This window comes from Talpa europaea (assembly GCF_964194135.1).
Source record: "Talpa europaea genome assembly, chromosome: 5".
Lineage (NCBI taxonomy): Eukaryota > Metazoa > Chordata > Mammalia > Eulipotyphla > Talpidae > Talpa > Talpa europaea.
Genome location: NC_140071.1, coordinates 15,372,392 through 15,395,736, shown reverse-complemented (window position 1 = coordinate 15,395,736; position 23,345 = coordinate 15,372,392). Strand labels below are relative to the sequence as shown.

At 42.4% G+C, this 23,345-nt stretch overlaps 1 protein-coding gene across 1 annotated transcript in view; it reads right to left on the bottom strand.

Annotated features, from left to right (window-relative positions):
* Nucleotides 1-21,674, bottom strand: part of PDZD2 (PDZ domain containing 2) — a gene marked incomplete at both ends in the record, with an annotated part of 207,467 nt that extends 185,793 nt beyond the window's left edge. Inside the window, one exon of the mRNA XM_084233525.1 lies at nt 21,199-21,674. Coding sequence (XP_084089651.1) covers nt 21,199-21,674 — 476 coding nt within the window. The remainder of the gene's footprint in view (nt 1-21,198) is intronic.
* Between the last annotated feature and the right edge of the window lie 1,671 nt (nt 21,675-23,345).

The window sequence follows — 23,345 nt, the reverse complement described above, 5'->3', positions numbered from 1 at the left end:
CATTTTATTTTGTGATCAGGGTGTGGCCAGAGAAGCAGAACCACCAGGACTACCACGTACTAGTGCATCTGTGACAGGGATTTGACCTCACCCCATTGTGGGAGCCGGTTACGCAGTCTTCATGAGGTTGTTGCTTCGTTGCAGATGTGGGGCCTGGAAGTCAGCAGGGCTGCCGGCCAGAAGGAATATGCAGGTACAGGGAGAGAGAGCGGGGACCCAGGGAAGCTTATGAGGATGAGCTGGAACCCAAGAGACAGCAGGATCCAGCTCCCCAGCTCAGCTTCCTCCTTGGATGATTGTGCTGACCTGCAGCAGGCCCTGCCCTGGTAAGGTAACCCCCAAACTGAGGAAGGGACGCCTGGAGGAGCTGGGACAGGGCCGGCCTAGAGGCTGTGCCACTCCAAAAGGTGAATTATCAGAGAATGGTGCCCAGGGCCCTGTACCAACCTGTAAATGCAAACACACATTTACACACACACACACTCCCTCACTTAGACATTCCAAATCTTGTGCACAGCCTCCGGTGGCCCACACCAGCCTGAAACTAGGCAAGAAAGACTTTGGGAAACATGGCTCTTTTTAGTGAAGGTAACGCAGGACAAACCCACTACAGCCTCCACTTCACACACGGCTTCTCAGGGGACCTGGCTGAGTGAGGCCATGAATGTTATATACCAATGTGGTAGACAGCAGGGGTCTGCCATCCTTTTCTGCCAAGGGCCAAAACTTGAGGGCCAACATAGGGGCTCTGTCTCATTGCACATTTGGGAAAATTCATTCTCATTTGGCAGGCAGAGGCTTGCTGTTCCCAGCCTGAAACTTGGGAGAAGACCACTTTTACTGAATCCACAATCAATTTCCTAGGAACTAAAGGGAGTCCTTTCAGGGAGTGGGCTGGGACCTTTTCATTGTAAAATGAGTACTTTGGATTAGCTCAGTATCAAGAACATGCACCAAAGACAGAGTGAATCTGAATTTTGAGGGAAAAAGTCCACATAGGTGAAATATTTGAAAATTCAGTGTAGATTCTTAATATATTACAATATAAGTTATCTACAATACAGATTCTTAGCATTGGGAATGAGCTCAAGAATGCCTTCCTTCTTCTTTCAAACGTGAATTAGGGCCTCCCTGGTGGTCTACGGGTTAAGTCTCAGCGCTATGATTGCTGCTGCCTGAGTTCAATGCCCGGTCAGGGAGCTGACCCCAGACCTCTCCTGTCTCGCTGACTGCTCCCCTCAGCAGTGTATTTCAGTAGATCCACCTGTTCTGCTCCCCACTCTGTCTCTGGTGAATCCTCTCACCCTTGGCACCTCTGGCCAACACCCCAGTTCTTCTATACATAAATAAATATTTTTAAAAGTGAACTAATGTGCATGACTTATTTTAAGAATCCTTGACAGACTAGATATCCTTTTCTTTTGTCTTAGAAAATCCAGATTTATTTATCTATTGACCAACTTAAAAGTAATCTTTAAAAAACTATTTTTACTGAGGAAACATTGGTTTATAACACCGTATGTTTCAGGGGTATAGGTTCACACCTCTTCAGATGCATGTGACCACATCACGGCCACCACCAGAGAACCCTCTCATAGTCCATTGGGGTCACATCCCTCTTTGCTTTCCCCCTCCATCCTTCCTTCTGTAGCCTCAGTTCTGCAGTCGGATTTCAAGGGCTTGTATTGTCTGTTCCTTCGTTTTGTTTCTTTATATTTGAGATGAGTGCTATCATCTGGGATTGTCTTTCTCCTTCTGACTTATTTTGCTTAGCATAATCCCTTCCCCTTTAGAGGTGACCATAAAAACCTTCTTACTCCTCCCCTTTTGTCAGCAGGACACCATCTTGGTAAGAGAGGTTGTAAGAGAATGGAGTATTTAGATTGAGTTGTAGAAATTTGCAATAGTCATGTTTGCTTGTTTGTTTTTGCAAAAACAGTAACATTACTACTTGTTTATAGAGAAAAGACTGAAACAAGGTCACACAAAGCCACTAGCATGCTATTTTTTGGTAAGGATATATTTCAATCGATTTCAAAACACGGAAGTCAGACTGGTAAATTGGGAACATCCAGATAGAATGCTTTTTTTTTTTTTCCTGTTGTTGTGTTGTTGTTGCAAACACAGATAATTAAAATGGTGTAAATAAGTACACCAAATATAATAATTCTAGTTATTTTTTTAGATGCACAGTTATGAAAATTCCAAATATGGACTCACTGGGTTTAAGACTATATTCTCAATGACTAATGCTTCTGTCAAAAAGAATAGGTCTCATTCAGGATCATGATAGAAGGAAGACACACATGCTCATTTTAAGAAGGAACATTTACTTAATCTGGCATTTTGGGGGGCTTTCATGATATGCCTGGTGTTCTGCAAGTTAGAGATGCCAACCCAACCCAAAACCATGATGCTCAGGTTTTTCCAGTGCAATTGATGAAACATTAAACATTGCTTGTGAAAGCATATAACAAGAAGATGAGTGAGTCCCTGTAATTGTTCCTTGACGAACTCATACCTTCTTAGTTAATAACGTAGGGTCCTCGAGACTAAACGATAAGCTCTTTAAAATATTGCATACAACAGCAGAGAAAGGAAAGGTGTAGAAGATACTCCAAGGATAACAACTTGCAATGCTCTCATAATAATTGGATGATGATGACACCCAGGCACTGGTGACCACTACTATCCTGACTTGCATTGTGTTGCTCTAAATCATAGCATACCAAGTGCTCTTTCTTTGTCTCAAAAGCAACTGACAGTTGAATTCATTTGACTGGGCTACCAAAGTTACAAAATACCAGCAGATGTTTCTGAAAAGCAAATATTCCTAAGAGTTCCGGTTTCTTTCCTTTCAATCACTTCTTATTTAGGGCAACTAATAACAAAATGAAACAAATCTCTCCAAGATAGATTTTCTGGTCATTGAACATTTTTTCTGCTCCATAAACTGAGGATATTTACCACCTTTTAGCCTTGAAATGTCAAAATGAAAAAATCACCAGGGAATAGTACCACAGAATATTCTGGGGACCAGAAAGAAGTTCATGAGGATGAACTTGTTCATGAGGATGTCACTTTCAGCCACATGTTGGAGCCATTTCTCTATCTTCTGTTTCTGTTGCAAAGTCCAGAAAAAATTTTGTAGGGTATTTCTATAAATTCAAGACACTTTTTGCCACTTAAAGTTGTTGTCTTCTGTTCACAAAATCATCTGTGCTAAACTCCAGGAACCTCTTTTAACTTAAAGCTCTTTATTATTTTCTTTGACTAAAAGGTATATTAGTTGAAAATGAGTATATTAGTTGAAAATGAGAGTATAAGGTATATTAGTTGAAAATGAGAGTAGAAGCATATCCTATCTATTCCATATCTTAAACCTGGTAATTGTTTTCCTAGCAAAGGGGTAGTGGGTGGGAAGCAGGGGGACAGTGTTTCAAACAGGCACATTCTCCTCCAGATCTGGAGACCCCTAAATGAGGAGTCTAGGGGAAACTTTACAAATGTTTTCTCCTCTTAGCAACAAGCCTACTGGTGCTTCTTGTTCTTAAAGTTACTTTGTATTAAATGGAGTTCCCCATGCAAGAAAATGTCCTAGAAATGTCCAGCAATGGCATCCAACTCCACATCAAAGACAGGAGAGGTGGAGAGCCCATAAAAATCTCTTCCCAAGCAGCCTCAATATCTCTATTTATGTATTTGGACCCTAGAAATATTGGCCTCCATTCTCTTTTAAAGCACCTTGTCTCTGAATTGGATTTTAATAATTTTTGTTAGTTCTGTCATATTTATTAGTGATCAGTTCTTTATCTTTGCTAAACCTTTTCACTCAGTTTGCCGTTTTTCCTGCTCCTTGGTTATTTTTTATACCATTAAGTTCAACCAACCTGACCCCTCTTTACTTCCCAAACAATTATAGTAAACATGCATTCCTCTGACTAAGGACATCTTATTTCATCCTCCATCTGAACATCTCCTTTCCCACTGGCTAATGATCCGTGATAAGGAAAAACAGTGAAATGGAGCTGGGTCCCCACACCTCATAAAGTGCCACAGGGAAGGCCATCGACCCCCCTCCCCTTGCTTTACTACTTGGGGCATTCCTCAAAGGGAGCAACTTCAGGGTTTTGTTTGTTTTTTTTTTTGGTGTGCAGAAATTTATTTTTTTATTCTTGTCACTTTGAGTTATAACATTATTTAAATTGCAGAAGTACATCATTACAGGTCAAGGTCTTTATATACTGTATTACGTTTCCCACTAAAAATCTAAATCTGCTCTTTACCTTGCAATTGACCCTTTCACCTGACTTACCCATCCTCCTACCAGGAGCAACTTGGGCTGTAAATGCAAGTCTGAGCTGTGCCCCAGTCACTCTGCACTAGCTGGAGAAGCACTGGTCAGGAAAAGCAAAGAAATCTGCAAGGAAGGGTAATGTTTCTCCCAAAGACCCATGAACTGCCCCCTCTATTTGTACAAATCAGAATGTTTGGACATTGTGCAGAAGTCCCATGAAAACCCCGCTAGCTTCATCCTGAAGAGATTTCAGCTTTCTACATGTTTTTGGATGATCATGTATGTCTGCAAGTCTGGGACAAAGGGATAAAAGAGAATTACAGCTAACACTCTAGGGCATGGTCCAGTGACAGGAGAATGGCTGTGATGATAGAAGAATTTGGAAAGGGAGGAGGAGCTTGACAGAGATAAGTGGGTGCCCCAAGCAGGCTAATTTTAAAAAATGAAAAATTAAAAAATAAATGTGAAAACTAAAATAATGAAAAAATGCCATTAAGTCCAATGTATTAAGGGAGTGGATTTTGAGGGAAAATTTGAATAATTAGCATCAGAGAGCTGGAAAAAAACATGATGGTGGTGGATAGGAAAATTATAATGATTAACACCACTTTACTTTGGTTAAGGGGCATTAATAACTGATAAGGTATATGAGGAACAATCTGTGGCACTAGCAAATTTCTATTGCTTGGTTAGAGTGATGGTTAACATAAAATAATTATAAGCTGAACACTTATGATATGTATCTTTTGAAAATATATATTATTCTTAAAAAGTTTTTTGGAGGAAGCACTTCTAGAATGATAGAATAAATCCACTCCTCCATAAAAGCAGTTCAAACCATGGAAAAATTATCAAAACAACTTTTTTTTAGAACTATGGAAATTAACCAAGACTTGCAACAGTCTAAGAAGTGCTTTTTTAAGAAAAATGGTTGAATCTCAGCATTTTAATTTACATGATTACTATCCCTTTCTCCCCATCTCCCTACAGCTTTGAAATCCAACAGCCTTACAATTATGGTAGTGTGGAAACACCCTGGCCCCTGATGGGTCAGAACAAAATTGTAGATTCAATGCCCCATCCCCAAAGAACTGTCCTCAGTAGTTGACCCATCTGGCAGTTCTCTGAAAGGCTCTTTTCCAACTCATCTTTATTTGACTTGATTCAGAACTGACTCTGCAAGAACAGCCCTATCCCTAGATCTGTTTGCCAAAAACAACTAGTGACAATTGTTTAATATCTACAGATGCCTGAGAAAACATCTGCGAATCGTATATCTGATATGAGACCTGTATATAGGCTATATAAAGAACTCTTAGAGCTCAAAAATAACAAGTAAAAGCTAACTGACCCAATTTAATAAGGATTTAAATATAAACTTTCCTAAAGATACACAAATGGCTGAAAGCACATGAAAAGGTGCTCAACATCATTAGTCATCAGGGAATGCAAATTAAACCCACAATGAGATAATACTTCACACCCACCTGGATGACTGTAATAACAGACAGATAATAACAAGTGTGGTGAGGACGTGGAGAAATTAGAACTCTTATACACTGCTGGCAGGAAAGTAAAATGGTCTAGCCATTTGGGATACAGGCAGTTTCTCAAAAAGTAACCCATGGAGTTACCACGTGACTATCAATTCTATTCCTAAATACATACCTAAGAGGACTGAAAATATTTGTCCACATAAAGTGTTCACAGTAGCATTGCTTGTAATGGTCGAAAAATAGAGACAACCGACGTCTCCAGCTAATCCAGATGTATGGTTAAACACATGTGGACATCGTTACTCTGGAATTTGGCAATATAAAGGAGTGAACTTCTGGAATATGCCACAATGTAGATAAATAGTGAAAGTGTTAGGCTAAGTGAAAGAAGTCAGTCACAGAAGACCATGTATTGACATGTTCCTAGTTGGGGGATGGACATGCTGTCTATCTGGGATGAAGGTGCTATCTAATGGGGCAAACATGCTATTTGGGGTATGGATGGTAATTGACAGAGCATCCTAGCATGGGTTGGATGCCAGGCTCTGTCCCTTAGTAATTGTGTTTACTTAATTTTTTCCAGTCTAAATATCATCATCTAAAAACAGAGATAGCAATACTTTCCTCTTACTTTAGAGAGTTGTAAAAATCAAGTGAGAAGAGTATAGGTAATACACATTCATCATATGGCTAATATTTGATATAAATATTTTATGACATGGATAACATCTAATGAGTAATAGCTTTTAAAAAATATCTCGTAAGAAAAAAACATAAAAGATGATGTTGTTTTAAGAACCCCCAGGAAGCCCGGAAAAGGTTGGGAACCCCTTCCACCTTCCCAACATGGTAGGATGAAGCAAGTTGAGTAGAGTAACAACTCGTTCCCTCCCACAGCTCCCATTGCAAGCAGCTTTCAGTCTAGCTGAAAACCTACACAATTATTTGGGGTGTATGTATGTCAGGGGGAGGTCTGAAGCAGGGAATAACCTCACCCTTGAGAGATAAGAGGGACACAAGTAATCTATAGCCACGTCAACCAAAAACTTCTTCACCCCTGTTTTATAGTGGTGCCATCTTTAATTCTTTGTTTTTCTAATTTAAAAAGAGGATATAGCTATGAAAATGCAAATTATGTCCAAGTACATGAAGTAGAGGAGGGCCAACTGAATTTGACCTGGTTCCCATCAGAAGCAATAACCTCATTAAAAGAAGGGAAAAGATTTCATTTTGCTTGATACTTGCTACTAATTTACCTGTAGAAACAAGTTGCGGGAAGAATTGAGATTAAGATACAATTTCTATAAAGCAACCAGCACAGAAACGAGCCCTTGAAGGTAGTAAAATGGTAACCATCATTTCAAACACCCTCTGAACCACCCTCTTCTGCCTGAGCCTGCACTACGTGAAATAAACCTAACTGAAGAGTGCCCTCCAGAGGCCACTGGGAATTCAACTGTGCTGAGAGCTGAGGGCCTGGGAAAAGACCAAAGGGAAACACAATTTAATTTTCTTTCCTCTCTATGCAGAGTCAGCACTCCAGCCCAGTGTCCTAGGACTAACTAGAACTTGACCTATTTGCCACCCACCAGCGGCCTCTGGGTGAGGGCTTATTTGTTTGAAAGGGATACTTTCTGAGCACAAGATCTCTAGGAAACAAGATCACTTGGGCGCCGTGGGAACTGGGGCTGGGAACCGCAAGCCCCCAAGCCTGCTCAAGCTTCTGTCCCCTCCCTCTCTCTCTCTGGGGACACAGTGTCTCTGCATGTTTGTTCTTTGTTCCTCTAAGGGGAACAGCTCCCTCTTGATGCCTGCCCTTTTGTGACTTCAGGCATGTGGCTCTGCCTCTCCCTGGACATGATTTCCGACCTGGGTCTGCTTGATCAGCTCATCTCAAACAGCTAAGCAGCTTGATCTCTCACTGGCTGGATTCCAAATTCCCAGGAGCCAGAACTGATAGCAAGTCAAGTGTAGAGGTTGGATTTAGTTCATTCATCCCTGGTGGATGGCCAGTGGGGGAGTCAGGGGTATGGCGGGGTAGGGGGGTGGGGAGCGGGCAGGGACATGAGGAATAGTGCCAGGGTCATATAGTAAATAACACATTTGGCACAGGTAGAACTTACACAACTATGGGATGCACTTCAAAGAGTCTATTTTTTCTAATTACTGTGAGATAATATGTATAGATGTGCCAGGCACTCTATTATGTGTTTTTTATAAGCATCATCTCATTTAATCTTCATACCCTCCTTTGAAATTTGACTGTTATCATCTACCACCTTTCAGAAGTAACTGCTGATCACAATGGTTGGTATCTTTCAGTAATTTGTCCCATGCATTTTATCCCCATTTTAAAGGTAATGGAACCAAGACTTGAGGCAATATTTAAACTAAGACAGTCTGACTCTAAACCCTGGCTGTTAATCACCAGCCCCAGTCTACCTCCCATGTATTCCCTAGGACAAAGGAGATAATGTGGATGATGCAGAAGAAACATCACATTTGGTCTTGGTCTTGGGGAGTCTATACTCTAATTGAGGAGAGACAACATTGACATGTGTGAAATAATTAGCAAATGATATGAAAGCATGGATTTTTGTGCTGCCAATGTGTTCATTTTCTGTTGCTGGAAAACCAATGAATATGAGTTTAGAGGCTTTGGAACAACACCTACCCAGAAGCTCGCAATCTGCAGGTCAGACGTACCCCAGCTTAGCAGGGTTCGGCTCAGGGTTTCATGAAATTGACATCAAGGCGTCTGCTGAGGCTGCCACCCATCTCATCTGGGGCTTGGGGACCTCCTCCAATCTCACTGGTTGGGGGAAAGAGTTCAATTCTTTGCAGTTTTAGAACTGAGCCTCCATTTTCCTGGAGATGTCAACTAGCGTTTGCACCTTTCCATTGATTTGCAATGTGGATATTTGCTTTCCTCCAGATCAGATGGAGCCTGACTGTTTCCTTGGCTAACAGCCAGTCTAACACAAACAATAATATACATCAAAAGAACAAAATAGAACACCCAGAAATACAAATGTATGTATATTTGTAGGTATGTGTGCAACTCACAACAAATCTAGCCTTACGAACTAATTAAGGAAAATCAATTATTAATAAATGGTGTTTGGATTAATTATAGCAATTTAGAAAGAACTAGATATAATTTTTCCTCTACATGTCAAAATAAATGCTAGATATACTAAAATTCTTAATTATAAAGATAAATATGAAATACAACCATGAAATTTGGTGGGAGAAAGTTCCAGGTTATTTCAGAAGATGGCAATATCCTGAGATTTGAAGCAGCAAAAGACAATTAGAAGAGAAAAAACCGGAAAGTTCCCCCACAGAAATAGTTCAAACTTCGGTATGGTAATAACAATCTATAAAAAGATGAAGGGGAATTTTTAACCATGTAGAGCAAAACATTTAAGATCTATAACACCTAAATGCATATTTCAGTGAGGAAGATCTGGACTCTAACAGAGAACAAAAGACATGGATAGATGATTCAGAAAACAGGTGAAATTGGGGAAAACTATGTGAAAGTGGTTAAGCGCCATGATCAAATGAATGCAAATTAAAACAATAAAAGTGAGCTATGTTTGCATTAATTACATACAATTTAAAGTTACAATATCCATTCCTGAAATAACACCAGAACATGGGAACGCACGCATTTTTGGTGAGAATGTAATTTTGTAAAAATCATTTGTGAAAAGCAATTCAGAGAATTGTCCATTGACACAGAACCTTCATTTCAGGAGATCTACCCCAAGAGAATGACTCAAAAGGAAAAAAGTCACATCACAAACATTTTAAATGCAGTGTTATGTAGAGTATTAAAAGACTGGTAATGACATAAAGAGTGTGCTTACCAAAATATCATTGATAATTATGCCTATCAAGGCTACTTAATGGGGTAGAACATGTTTAAATGTGTTAAGTGGAAAAGGATAATATAGAAATCTATCAGTCATGTGATTTAATATTTAAAAGATATTCCCATGGTATTGGTGAAGATGTGAGAAAAACAGCACTTGCATATACTGTCATTGGGGGTGCAAGTTAGTATAACCTATTTGGCAAAGTAACTGCAATGCAAGTTAAAAAAATTTTTTAAAGATTTATTTATTTATTTATACAAGCACTGGGTACAGTCAGAAGTGCGGGAGGGTGAGAGAATTCACCAGAGACAGAGCGGGGAACAGAACACGCAGACCGAGAAAATACACTGCTCAGGAGAGCAGCGAGCGCGACAGGAGAGGTCTGTGCACCATGTGGGACCCTTGCCGCGGCTGGGGATGGAACCGGTGCTGCAGAGGCTGCAGGCAGTTTTGCAGCCCAGCGCTCAACCGCTGCACCACCAGGGAGGCCCGCAAGTAAAAAATTTTAATGTTACTTGTTTCAGAATTCTACCTCTGGGAATTTATCCTTCATATAAATATGTTTTTATGTACACAGACACGTGAACATAGAATTTACTGCAGAATTCAACATAGCAAAGGACTACACAATAAAAATGCATATTAAAGGTGACAGATTAAATCACATTAGAACCCCTTGTGGAATATTATACAGCTGTTAAAATGAGAAAGTAACATGCTCTAATTTGAAACAATCTCTAAGATATGTTTTTAAGTAAAAATTAAAAAAAAATGAAGAATAGTGTGATTACTGCACTCCTATTATAAAAGAGAAATAAAACAGAGAATATATACTTTGAGAATTGTGGTAAGATACTCTCAAACTGGGGTGCATCTGGTGTTAGTGACTGAAGAATGGGGTCTGAGTTGAGAAGACTTCTCATTCACTATCTTTCTGCTCTATTTGAATGATTTACTATGTATATGCATTTCTTTCCAATGAAAATAACTGTTAAAGGTAGTTTGAAAAATAGATATCATCATAGATTAGATGGGAAAAGGCAAATTAAAACTTAAATCTGTTCAATTACTTTGGTGAAGCTATATTGCCATGATCTTTTTTTTTTTTATTTTTTAAAAGATTTATTTATTTATTTATACAAGCACTGGGTACAGTCAGAAGCGCGGGAGGGTGAGAGAATTCACCAGAGCCAGAGCGGGGAGCAGAACAGGCAGAAGGACCGAAGTACACTGCTGAAGGGAGCAGCGGGCGGCAGGAGAGGTCTGCGCGCCATGTGGGGTCCTGCGCGCTATGTGGGACCCTTGCCTGGTGGCTGGGGATCGAACCGGCGCTGCAGAGGCTGTGGGCAGCTTCACAGCCCAGCGCTCAACCACTGTGCCACCAGGGGAGGCCCTCCCCCACAGATGAGATCTTAACATCAGAAAATTAATTGAGAATTAGTGAAATAGTCTTGCAAGTCATTTCAAAATGTTATATCAATGTTTTTTAATGTTCTCACTGAAATAAAGATTAGTGTTGAGGGGAGGGACTGGACTAAGGAATTAACTAATAGCTTCATAAATATGTTGCTCTAAAATGAATAAATGGAATAATGGATGAAAAAAAAGTCTGCAAAGTGGTCCAGGAAGCAAGCTGTTAGCTTAAGTAACAAGCAGGGAGCCTGAATCTGTGTGTGGTGGGGCAGCTGGCAGGTTGCACCAGGGTGGAACTCAGGAGTCAGACCCAGACAGCATGAGATGGGGGACGCATTGAGCTTAGGAAGAGGGTCCAGGCAGCAGAACTCAAGGAAAAGTCCTTGGATTTCCAGTTGAGGAGTGGTGGGCACAGGGTTTGGGGGGAACATTTACAGAGAGTTCCAGATTTATGATGGCTCGACTTAAGATAGATTTTTTCAATTTCACAAATGTGTGAAAATGATACACATTCAGCAGAAACCTCAGTAGCACACTCTCAGGATGCCAGGGAGTGGCAGCAAGCTGCAGCTGCCATCCCGCATTTTTGACTTACTATATTTTCAACTTAGAATAGGGTTATGGGGAGGTAACCCCAGCATAAGTGAGGATGGCCTGTAGGATCCCACAAATCTTAAAATTAGACATTTTCTTAGATGGGCTATGTTAACCTCTATATGTATGAGATGACTAATCTAGAAAATCTAACTTCTCCTGCTTCTCAGTAAAAAAAAGAGAAGCATGCTCCCCAACATATGTTTATTTAATGCATACACGTTTTATGCATTATAAAAACACGGAGAAAAACTACTTTTAAAAGATACTCTCGGCCTAAAGTGCTTGACATTTTAAAATATTTCTTTCTTTTTTTTTAAAAAAAGATTTATTTATGCATACAAGAACTGCAGTGTAGGCCAGAGGTACAGAGGTGGGGGCATACAAGGATTCACCAGAGACAGAGTGGGCAGCAGAACAGGCAGATCTCCTGAAATACACTGCTAAGGGGAGCAGTGGGTGAGACAGGAGTGGTCTGCTGCACCATGTGGGTCAGCTCCCTGGCCAGGGGTCAAACTCATGCTGCAGTGGCTGGCGATAGCTGTCTTTATTTAACCCCTATGCCACCAGGGAGGCCCTTACTTTAAACAGTACATAAAGGCCTTACTTTAAACAGTACATAAAGTGAATATTATATTTAGGAAAACCTCTACAGTTAAATATACTTCAAAGTTTTAAAAAACTTGGCTCAACACTTTGGTATGTGATAATTCACAACTATGCTTTGAGATGCAGAATAAAAGGACTTAGGTTTTAAGGGCTGCCATAGCTAAAAATAGGTAAATCCAAAAAAGAAGTATATTAATGGAAGTATTTATTCAAAAAGAATATGCATTCTCCAATGCACTACTGCAAAGATGTAGGTTCCAATTTTGTGTTCATTTTCAACCTGGTTAAGTCTTCTGGGAAAGTCATTAAGAAGTGCTGCCTTTTAAAATAATCCTCAACATACAGGGTCTCTGAAATCCTTTGGAAGACTTAAAAAATATGAAATTCTGCTCTCAAGATTTCAAATATGCATATTAAACTATTGTTGACAAAGAACATTTTTTTATAAGACAAAAGGGCATGACATGTGGAAATGTTTCCAAATATTCATTTTGGAAATGCTTCTCCCAAAGCATGAGATTCCTTCAAATCCAGGCATACCTTATTTTATTGTACTTCACTGTACTGAGCTTTAAGATTCGAGCAAGTCTACCGGTAGCGCCATTTTCCCCGGCAGGTGCTCCTGTGTCTCAGCGTCCTTTTTAATTAAAGTGTGTATATCTACTGCACACTTAATAGACAACAGGATAGAGTAGACATAACTTTTATATGCCCCGGAAACCCCAGAATTCATGGCTCCTTTTAATATTGGCTTTATGGCAGTGACCTAGAACTACAATCTCTCTGAGGTGCACCTCAGTGGTTACTTCCTTATTTGTGGGAACACCATCTTCACCTGGGAGACACAGACATGTGTGCTATGTCTGCAGAAATAGCCTCCAGGAAGCCTGATCTTGAGAACCAGTTGTTTTCCTTCTTAAAATCTGATTACTGTGTTGAGTGTGATGCCTCTAGATAAACAGCAGACCTCTCTGGGGTAACACTTTGCATGGGTAGTGACTGTCTTAGAACAGTAAAGTTGGATAAATTTAAAAGATCTCATTTTTATGCAACTAACTCACCTCACCAACGGCCCTTTCAGCATTTCTGCCTTAGCTTCTTTGCTGCGTTGACTTTTCCAGGACCAAAGCAGTGAACCAACTTGGTATTCAGATTTATTTTGGTAACTTGCTGTGAAGTCCTTTTTATTCTAGTGAAATCAGCTGTTACCTTACGTAATTTTTCCCTTAAAGCATTATGTTAACTACCGAAGTCATTGACTTTTGAAGATATATCTTTTCTGGTACCTCTTTTCTTTAGTGACTCACAAATAAGTAGGTGTTTTATTTCATTATTGAAACAGAATGAAGCAAATCCCCTTATTTGGAACAGGCGAGAAGCAGCAGTGCTTCCCCCAAGTGCACAGCAGACCTCCCACACCTCACACTCCTCCTGTAAAACTTCTGTAATGCTTCTGTGCATCTTCCAAGAGAATCTGCTGGCAGAATCATGCCTTTCATTTTGTAGCTATATTGTTTTCCACGTATTATTTTAGCTATTTTTACCTCATCAGGAAGAATGAGTATTTTCCTAATGGCATGTAGCTTTTTGTCTTCAGCAATTAAGTAAAAAAAGACTCCAAACAGGCTCTTAAATATTCAGTGTAGTAAAACTCTGAATTAGGTATTGTATAATTTTAAACCTTGCTAAAACTATTTGTATTCATGGCGTGGATAGGATGACGGCCTCATTACCATCATTAAGTATTACCTCAAGGCACAATCTTCTCTTTAATGAGAGCAGCTAGAAATTTTTACTTCACTAGTCTCTTGATAGCTTTGAGTTTCATTTCTTGGTCTGACTTCTTGTCAGTCTGAATAGTTTGTCATCATTTTTACCTACTCATGTGGCTGAACCCATAACTAGTAAGAGATGGGTCAACCCAGTCATTTTCTCAGAGTTTGCTTATATCTGCAGTCATTGTATTATTTTCAATCCTCTTTTTTCCCCCCTCAAGAATTTTAGTTTATCTGTCCATTTGGTAAAGGTTAATTTAAAGTGAAATGATTTAATTCATAAATCTATATGACCCAGTGAGCTACAGAAACTATAGTCCCTTGAAATATATCAAAAGTGAACTAACCAGTGAGTGTGACTTTGTGGTCCCTTCTTCCCTCAGGACAGGTCACTGGGATCCCTGTATGGCAACCAGAGGGCCCCCAAGAAGATCTGCATACTTGTGTCTGGTCTCTTGGAAGCATGAGGTGAGTAAGTCCAACTGTCCACTGTGTGATGAGACGTGGCCTAGGCCTGCCCAGTCACCCAGAACCAGACCTGCAGCTGTGCACAAACGTGTGACCCCAGCTGAGATCAGAAGAACGGCTCATTGCTCCAGCCGGCCAAGCAAGGGTGGGTTCAAGACAATTAAGTTCAAGACCGTACATGGGGCCTCCCTGGTGGCACAAAGGGTTGAGATGCAACACTATGAAACTATCTGCCAGAGAGGTGACCCACATGGCACAGAAGACCTCTCCTGACTCGCCCGCTGCTCCCCTCAGCAGTGTATTTCAGTCAATCTGCCTGTTCTGTTCCCCACTCTGTCTTTGGTGAGTCCTCTCAACCCCCACCTCTGACCTGTACCCCAGTTCTTGTATAAATAAATAAATCTTAAAAAAAAAAGACCATGCCCCTGCACCTCGTCTCTTGACATGGCTCCATTATCACATGGTCCCTGATTCATTCATTTATCCCAACTTTTGGTGGACTGATTTGGTCTTTATTATGTTTTGAATTTGGCTCAGTTCAACATAAGGTTTCCTTTAGCCTCGTTTCTTGCCCATCTCCAATAAAACCACTTTCACATTCTTAGGAAAAAAAAAATCACACAGGAGGTCATGGGGCCCTCTTGATATACAGGTTGAATAAGGATGCCTGTCTCAAGTCATAGCTGAAATATTAGTTAAGCTCCGTTTCTTCTTTTTTGGTGAGATAAAAATATATCTATATCTTGGGATACTAATAAGTTTTTCCAAAACCTCATGGGGTTTCATGGGCCTTCCCCTTGGGTAACGACCTTTCTAGAGCATGAACCATTTCCGGCGACTGCCAGTTAAATCCTTTCTGTGCATTCTGCTGGACAAGACAAGAGTTTCGCAGAAATGGACATCTGGACCAAATAAAACCCTTGAGTCAAAGAAAAACCTCAAGACTTGCCATGTAATTTGACAGAGACCTATACTTAACAGAACTTGAACTTCTCGAAAGGACACCCATCCCCCTTTTCCACTCCTAATAGTTCAGACTTCCTTTGGGGACATTTGAGAAAACCTATCTGTGATCCCAAAGGTCAAAAACTGCCTAATAAAGATCAGTCTCATTTAAATGGACTAACCTTTGAGTCCAGCCTCGGTGCTGAGCAAAGAGACACTTCAGCTATGGAAATGGTCTAGCCCTCCATTTCCATCCTCTCCCCAAAAATGGCTAAATTTAAGTCCAAGAGAAATTGTGAATGACAGTATCATCCTTTCTTTGTCAAAGAGAGAGCCCTGAGTGGAGTGTGGGATGAGTCAGCTACTAGATCACTGAAATCCCTGCACACAGGTTTATGGCTGGGAGATAGGAAACACCCTGATACTCACACTGTTGTGAGTATCATGTAGCTAATGGCATGTAGCTTTTTGTCTTCAGCAATTAAGTAAAAAAAGACTCCTTTTTTTACTGTACATTTCACTATTGGTATGCCTGGCCATTCAAAAAGTGACTAATAGTAATATTTGCATGAATATTTCTAGTATAACTTAAACTCACATCTTCAAAATCGTTGGAGGAAATTCATATTTCAAGGAAAAATCCCATAAAGAAACCTACATAACTATTCAACATCCATGTCTTCCACATCCATGTTTTGTTACAAATTTCGCAAAAGAGAGATATAATTTGGGTCCTGAAAATATCTGGTTTTATTTCCTTGGGAGAAGGCAACAACCCATAGTTGAAAACCCAAAGAAGGGAACTCAATTCTTGTGACCTGCGTGTGTGGAAAATAAGTTAATTAGGATCAGGTGAGCCAGGTTACCTGCTTCAAGAGTACCAGGAGAGGAATAAGGCCCCAAACAGGTGTCCACCTTTGGAACTCAATGACCTTTTGGACAAGAAAAGCTCTGGAGGACATTTGTGGGCATCTGTTACTCAAAAGAAGAGAAGAAAATCTGCCTGGGTATGAAAGTGAAATAGTATTCCTGCTTCCTGAAAATAGCCAGGTGTGTCCACAGAGGGAAGGGTGAGGTGTAATGCCATAATCATACTAAGATGCTTTAACTTTTCTCTCTTTATGGTTTACAGTCTCAATCCCTGAAAGCAATGCTAATGATTTCAAAACAAGGTATCTGGGTCAGTTTCCCAGTGGTTAAACAGGAGAGTCCGGTTGCTGAGGCAAAATTAAAGAGCAGAGCACAGGAGAGAAACCCACACAGACTAACGAATAATCAACTTGACTACAACTCCCAGCACTGTACTGACTTCCACCACAAGATGGCAGCCCATGCGAGAGATCCTCCAAGGCCAGAAAGCCCTCTGAGAGCTGAGGGAAAGCAACTCCCACCATTATATGTTTATGAAGCTGCTGTAGGTCAAATGCTTGTTGAGAAGGAAGGTTCTAGATGTAATTATTATGCATGTAGTGCATGGATATAGAAATACATAGAAAAACTTGATTTTCTGTTTGGTTTTGTGTCAACAGCACTCTGCTGTAACAACAAAAAGAGTCCTAATTTCATTGGTTATTGTTTGCAGAGTTGAAGTAAAAAGTTCTAGAATTTGAGTCACAGGCCCTGAATCCTACTCATCACTCGTCTCTTAAGAAGATACTTGACCCCAGGAAGCCGCCTCCAGAGCCTCAGTTTCCTCCTTGGTTCAATGAGAACAACAGACTTACACGGTGTCTGGGATACCTCCCAGCAAGGAGGTCATGAAGTGAAATTGCATGTGGGGAACACAGACCGGAGGCAGAGAAGTGGCACAGACGTGAGGTCCAGTAATGCTTCGTTTCCACGGCACCCCTGGGGAGGGGGCTGTTCCACATGACAAATTTTCCAGATAATTGAATTTTTCATGCTAAGTCTTGTTTTCCTTTTAACCTTCTGTAATGGAAATCTTTCTAAAATATATTACATGCTTCTCTGGCTCCTTAAACAGTAAACTGAATACAATTTAACCTTTCCTTAATGTCTGTAGGTCATGGTGATGGCCACCTCTTACTAGATACACAGCTCTGCAGCACCCGGCGCCTTTGGGCACATCCAGGTAGACAGGACTATCAGGCTAAATGGCCCCAGAGACTACACGCTACAGCTCTAATTGGCAATTCTTCCTTTCTTCGATCTCCTATATCACTACCTGCAGTCACTTCTCCAAGCAACACCTTCTAGCAGCCTCTTGACACTGTTTAAAGCCTGCTATAACCTAGAGAGAACTCAAGGTTGCCATGGGTAACCACAGTCTGTGCTTGTAACAACCCTAAATTTAATTTTACGCACAATTTAAAGGTAGTGGGTAGCACACTGAAGGTTACTCCTGGTCAGGGCTGATACTCAGCTCTCTGCCCAGTATGTGATTCTTCTGCACCAGTTAGACAATTGCCCTGAGTCCCCAGGCCCTCTGGCCAGCAGCCCAGCACCTGGCCAGTGTGATCACAGACGTCTCATCCCCCAGTAACTCAAAGGGCTGTGTGACACTTCCTGCATGCACCGTCATCCTTGCCAGTGGTTGCTCCTCGTGCTAAACCAGCTGGTCAGTAGTTCTGTATCATCACCCCAGTTTCTGGGCTGAAGATTATTCTCTTTCTTGCTCAGTCAATTGTTTTAGATTTGAGGTTCTTCTCTGTGCCTCAAATTCAAAGGCCTTTTCTCAGTTCCTGCTATCTTGGGTTTAAATCTGTTATCATGGACCAGGTGGGGCATGAACTAAATCCATCACGTGTCTTTTCAGTACAGTCAGTCACCTCACCACTAGCGACCCCTACTGGGAATACACCATCAACCTCCCGGTGCTGAAGTAACTTGTCCTCAGTCACATGGCCAAGGAGCTGGTCTGAAGCCAGATCCATCTCTCCATCTTGCCAAAGTCCATGTTCTCTGCACTGAGTTCTGCACGTTTATTAATGCACAAAAAGCCCAGTCAAGGCTCACAAACTAAAAAGGACATTTTAAGTGAAACATGGATCCTCTTACTTTTCAGAAAAGGCTACTTGTTTTTGTTTTAGTGTGTGGGTTGTGTTTTAATTAATTCCACATTTTGTTACCAATTTGGAACAATCTGTCCTCAGGGAACAGATCTGGTTTACTTATAGAAAGCGAGCTGGGGAAGGGAGGGACTGGGGTTACAAAGTATTCCTTGTAAGAACTAGTCTCAAAAACCTTCCCAGATCTCCCTTCACCAAATAGAAGTAAATGGAATGTTCCAGAAAAACCCATCTTCCCTAGAGTAGGTATAATAGAACTGGGGAACAAAAACTTTCTTCTGCAGCTCTGCCTGCAAAATGTGTAACATCAAAATAACTAATATCTCTACCCATTCCAGAAACATCTCTAGAAGTTCACTCCATGCCAATGTTGTCACCACTCAAAAGAATGAGGGTATCCAGAATGTAGAAGCGAACTGTAGACATCAGGAGTATCAGCCAGTGAGAAGACAGGCACGGTATGCAATTTAGGGACAGTCACAGGTTTCACTTGAGAACAGGTTCTGGGATACAGAAGGCTATGGATTCTTTGTTCTTTCCCCAGAGTGAACTTTCTAAATTGACCCCAAGCTAATTTTTAAAATAAGCAAACCATGACCTCATCTTCCACATTTTGCACCTGCTCCTCCCACACTTAACACAGTGATTTTCAGTATCCTCTTCCGAAAACATCCTTGGTGCTCTAAAGTTTCCAGAGTAACTCTTGTCAGGAAGAAAACTATCTGAAAAATCGACTAGTCACAGGTGATAGGGTGAAAATATCACACGTATCCATTGGCCAGAATTGCCATAATAAAGCAACACAAACCAAGTGGCTTAAACAACAGAAATACATAGTTTCTGGTTTGGGGGCTAAAAGTCCTTGATCCGGGTGTTGTGTCATTCTCCCTCTGAGGTTAAGGAAAAGTTGTCCCCGCGTGGCCTGTGGCAGCATAACCACAGTCTTCACATGGCATTTCCCCTATGAGCATGTCTGTGTCCAAGTTCACTCTTTTTATAAGGACACCAGTCATATTGGATTAAGGGCCCACCCTACTCCCACATGACCTCACTTCAACTTCACTAATTATATCTGCCATAGCCTTATTTCCAAATAAGGCCACATTCTCAGGTTCTGTAGGATTTAAACATATGAGTTGGGGGAGGGGGTAGGGAGGGACAATTAACCCATGACTTATTGCAGTGAGTTTTGAATTAAAAAATCAAACTGAGAAGGAGCAGAATGGATAATCCAAAAAAGTGACTCATAATAGCAAGTGATGGGACGGATGGCTTATTGTGTTGGCGTGGTGAGTACAAGTTGTTGTGTTGACCCCTAAAATCTGTTGCTTACAAGTGAGGGTGGATATGTGATCACTGAGGGGGCAGTTTGCTGAGGGGGCTGCTGGCGGGGTACACTGGATCTCCGTAGAACCCTGATTCCTACTCATCACATGGTAGAACAAAACCCACCTGGGTGTATAAGAAAATTCAGGGTTGAAGGAAAACTGTTACAAAGAGTGAAAAAGAACTTCTTGAGAATATTCTAAACATTTTAAACTCCCTGATGCCTCATCTCAAAGTGCTTCTAGTTTTAAGATCTGACTAGATTAAGTTTGCCTAAGGGATTTCACATAAAATTTGGGTTTCCTTTTATAAGATGAGGTTGGGGGGGTTGGGGCTTCTGTTTTCCTTGTCAGATTGGGTAACTGGAAACCATGGAATTTGTTCTAGTCATTTGCCTCCTGGGCAAATCTGCAATTATAGTCAGGAGTTGTTTTGTGGAACTGTAAACCATCCATGAAATTAAGCACCATGCCTCACGACAAGGACCAAAGTCTAGGCGTGGGGCAGAGTTGAGGCAGCAGAGCACAGGGCATGGGAGACCCAAGTTGAAATCTGATTCTGCCTCTTCCTCAGATGACCTTGACCAAGTTACCTGGCCATACTGTGGCCATGGGCCCCACCTAGAACTGTCCTTTATGGAGCTGTGGTAGGCGCTAAATGAGATAGTAGACAACACAACGTCCACCACCAGAGCAACTCCTTAGAAAATGGTACTTATCATTTTTCCAGAAAACTAGGACATGAATCTTGCAACACGGAGCTAGTCAGCTCCTCCTGGTCATATCCACCTCTTGGCTGCAACAAGCAACAGGAGTCCAGGACTCTAGCATTCCTTGCCTCACTTGATTCACTTTCATGCTCTCTGGAAGACCAAGCAATGGATCTTGGCTTTCCCCTCCCCCACTCCTACTGCCCAGTGGGGAAGGGCCTTCCCCCACCGCCCTTCATTGTCCAGGCCACTCACACGCCTGCATCATCAGAGAAGGGAACTCAGAGTCATGACTGTTCACTAGCAAAAAAATGAGGTTTGGAAGATATACATGCTCAACTTTGTAAAATTTCCAGAGGCCTAGTACTGGTTATGTTTTCCATATCCTGGTACTCTGGCATTTGAGAGTTTGACCTGAAGACACTGCCCCTCCCAGCGGGACTCAATTCCTAGAAATAGCAGAAGCCGTCCCTGAGAGCGCGCCTTTGACATACAAACCAGCCAGTCCAGAGCCCATGGCCCCAGCTATCTCCTGTGTCAAGCACCCACGCCAAGCAACACCCCCTCTGCAGAGGCAGGATGGAGCAGCAGACACAGGGCAGCCCCAGGGGTCCTGCACCCCAGGCCAATGCCAGCTGGTGCTCCCCACTCACCTGGCCCCACTGACGTCCACACCAACCATCAGCTGCCCATTGAGGGAGAGGATCTCGTCCCTCAGCCGGACCTTCCCGCTCTTGCCCGCGGGGCTGTTCTTCCTCAGCTCCGTCACCCAGATGCAGCCCACGTCCAGCACGGGGCCCAGGTGGGGCTTCCTCTTCTTGCCCCCTCGGCGCTTTTCTCCATAGTCCCCAAAGACAGGGATGTTCCCAAAGCTGAGGCCCACAGTCTCAGTGTCCCCCAGCTCCTTGGTGAGGTACACAGTACAGATCTCCATCTCCGGGGGGCTGTGCTCAGGCAGGGCTGAGCTCTCGTCCACAGCAAAGTTCAGCTGGATGTACTCCTGCAGCTTCTGGATGGCCGCCTGGCACAGCCGCTGCTCCGGCCCGTCCCCGCCCTCCCGCAGGCTGTTCTGCAGCCACCGGCAGAGGAGGGGCAGGTGCAGCCTGGCATTGTCCTGAGTGATGGGCATGGTGTTCACTCCCGGACCCCGACATCATGGGAGGACTGGCTCCTGGGGAAAGGGCCCCACGAGGCCCCACGTCCCTGGGGAAGCCTGACTGGCATCAGTTTTGCCTGCGTGCATGTTCAGGCTGGCAGACGAGCCTCGGGGTAGTCTGCCCGAGACTGTGAGCTGGGCCAGAGGACGGAAAACAATAGAATGGCCGTGGAACAAGTGCTGCGGCCGGCTGGGCCAGCGCTCAATGAGGAAAGGAAGGAAGTCTCTGGCCAGTCCTTGGCTGGTTCATTTCATAGCAGGGTCCATTCGGAGGAGCCGGAAATGGGGTTTTCTTCCAGCAGCGAGAGTGTGACTTTTCCCAGATTCATTCACACCTGGGAGAGAAAGGAAAAAACAAAAAAATTCCAGTCACAACTGTGAGCCTCCTGACAAAGAACAGATGGCTGGTATTATAGGACACATTTCTTTTTTAGCCAGGAACCTAATGCCATTCCCATTCCTCAAGACAGCTCCCTCTTTTTTTTTTTTTTTTTTTAAGATTTATTTATTTATGCATACAGGCCAGAGGTGTGGGGGATGAGAGGATTCACCAGAGAGGGCAGGGAGCAGAACAGGCAGATCTACTGAAATACACTGCTGAGGGGAGCAGCAGGCGAGACAGAAGAGGTCCACTGTGCCATGTGGGTAGCTCCTTGGCTGGCCGGGGATCAAACTTGTGTTGCAGTGGCTGCCAATAGCTTGATAGCACTGGCTTTAACCCCTGTGCCTCCAGGGAGGCCCAGCCCCCTCTATCTTGTACACACAGACAGATACACACTGCTATAGACACAGACACACAGATGCACACTCATATATATGCACACATGGATACATACCCCCTTCACTCAGACAGAAGCTTCTGGACTGCTGACCTTCAGGAAATTTCCCTGATTGGCAAGGAAAGGAGATGACTTTTGCCACATCAACCCCACCTATATACCATCAAACTCACATCCAATCAGAAGGCTCGGAGAGAGTATAGAGGTATTATGAACCTATTTAAGAGCTTATGGTACTAGAAAGTTAAAAATCTATGTCCTTTGCCTTGACTAGCCCAACAACACTTACAGGAGAGGGATCTCCCTTCCAAATTATGTTCTGACAAGCCACCAAGAGGAGATAGGGCCAGCCAACTGCAGAGTCCAGCTGTCCTGCTGGACAACACTAAGCTCAGCCATGGTTCTGTATTTTTCATGTAGACCCAGAGGGAATTCTGTCCCTGCATCCTACAGCATTTAGTCTCCTCTCTTCTATTCCTCTGATTAACTGCTGAAACAGACCTATTCTGAGACCATCCCAAAAGCCATTTCCTGCAGGGAAATGTTCCTCCAGGCTTCTGGGGATGAAGACACGGCCTTTCTTTGCTCTGTGACCCAATGCTCACAGCCCTCATGCCATCCGCCAGTCTGCAGGCCGGTGCAGCAGGTGTGTCTACCCTGCAAGAGCTGGTAGCAACCCCACCCCACCCCACCCCTAAATTCAGCACATAATATCTGGCTGCCTTATCAAGGTTAATTAACTTCAATTGCCAATTTTCCTTCTCCACCAAAGAGAAATTTCACCTCCATCTTCTATAAACACAGAAAAATGATTCCTTTCATTCTCTTCTCCGAACTTCACTTTACTTAGAGAAAGTCAACATAA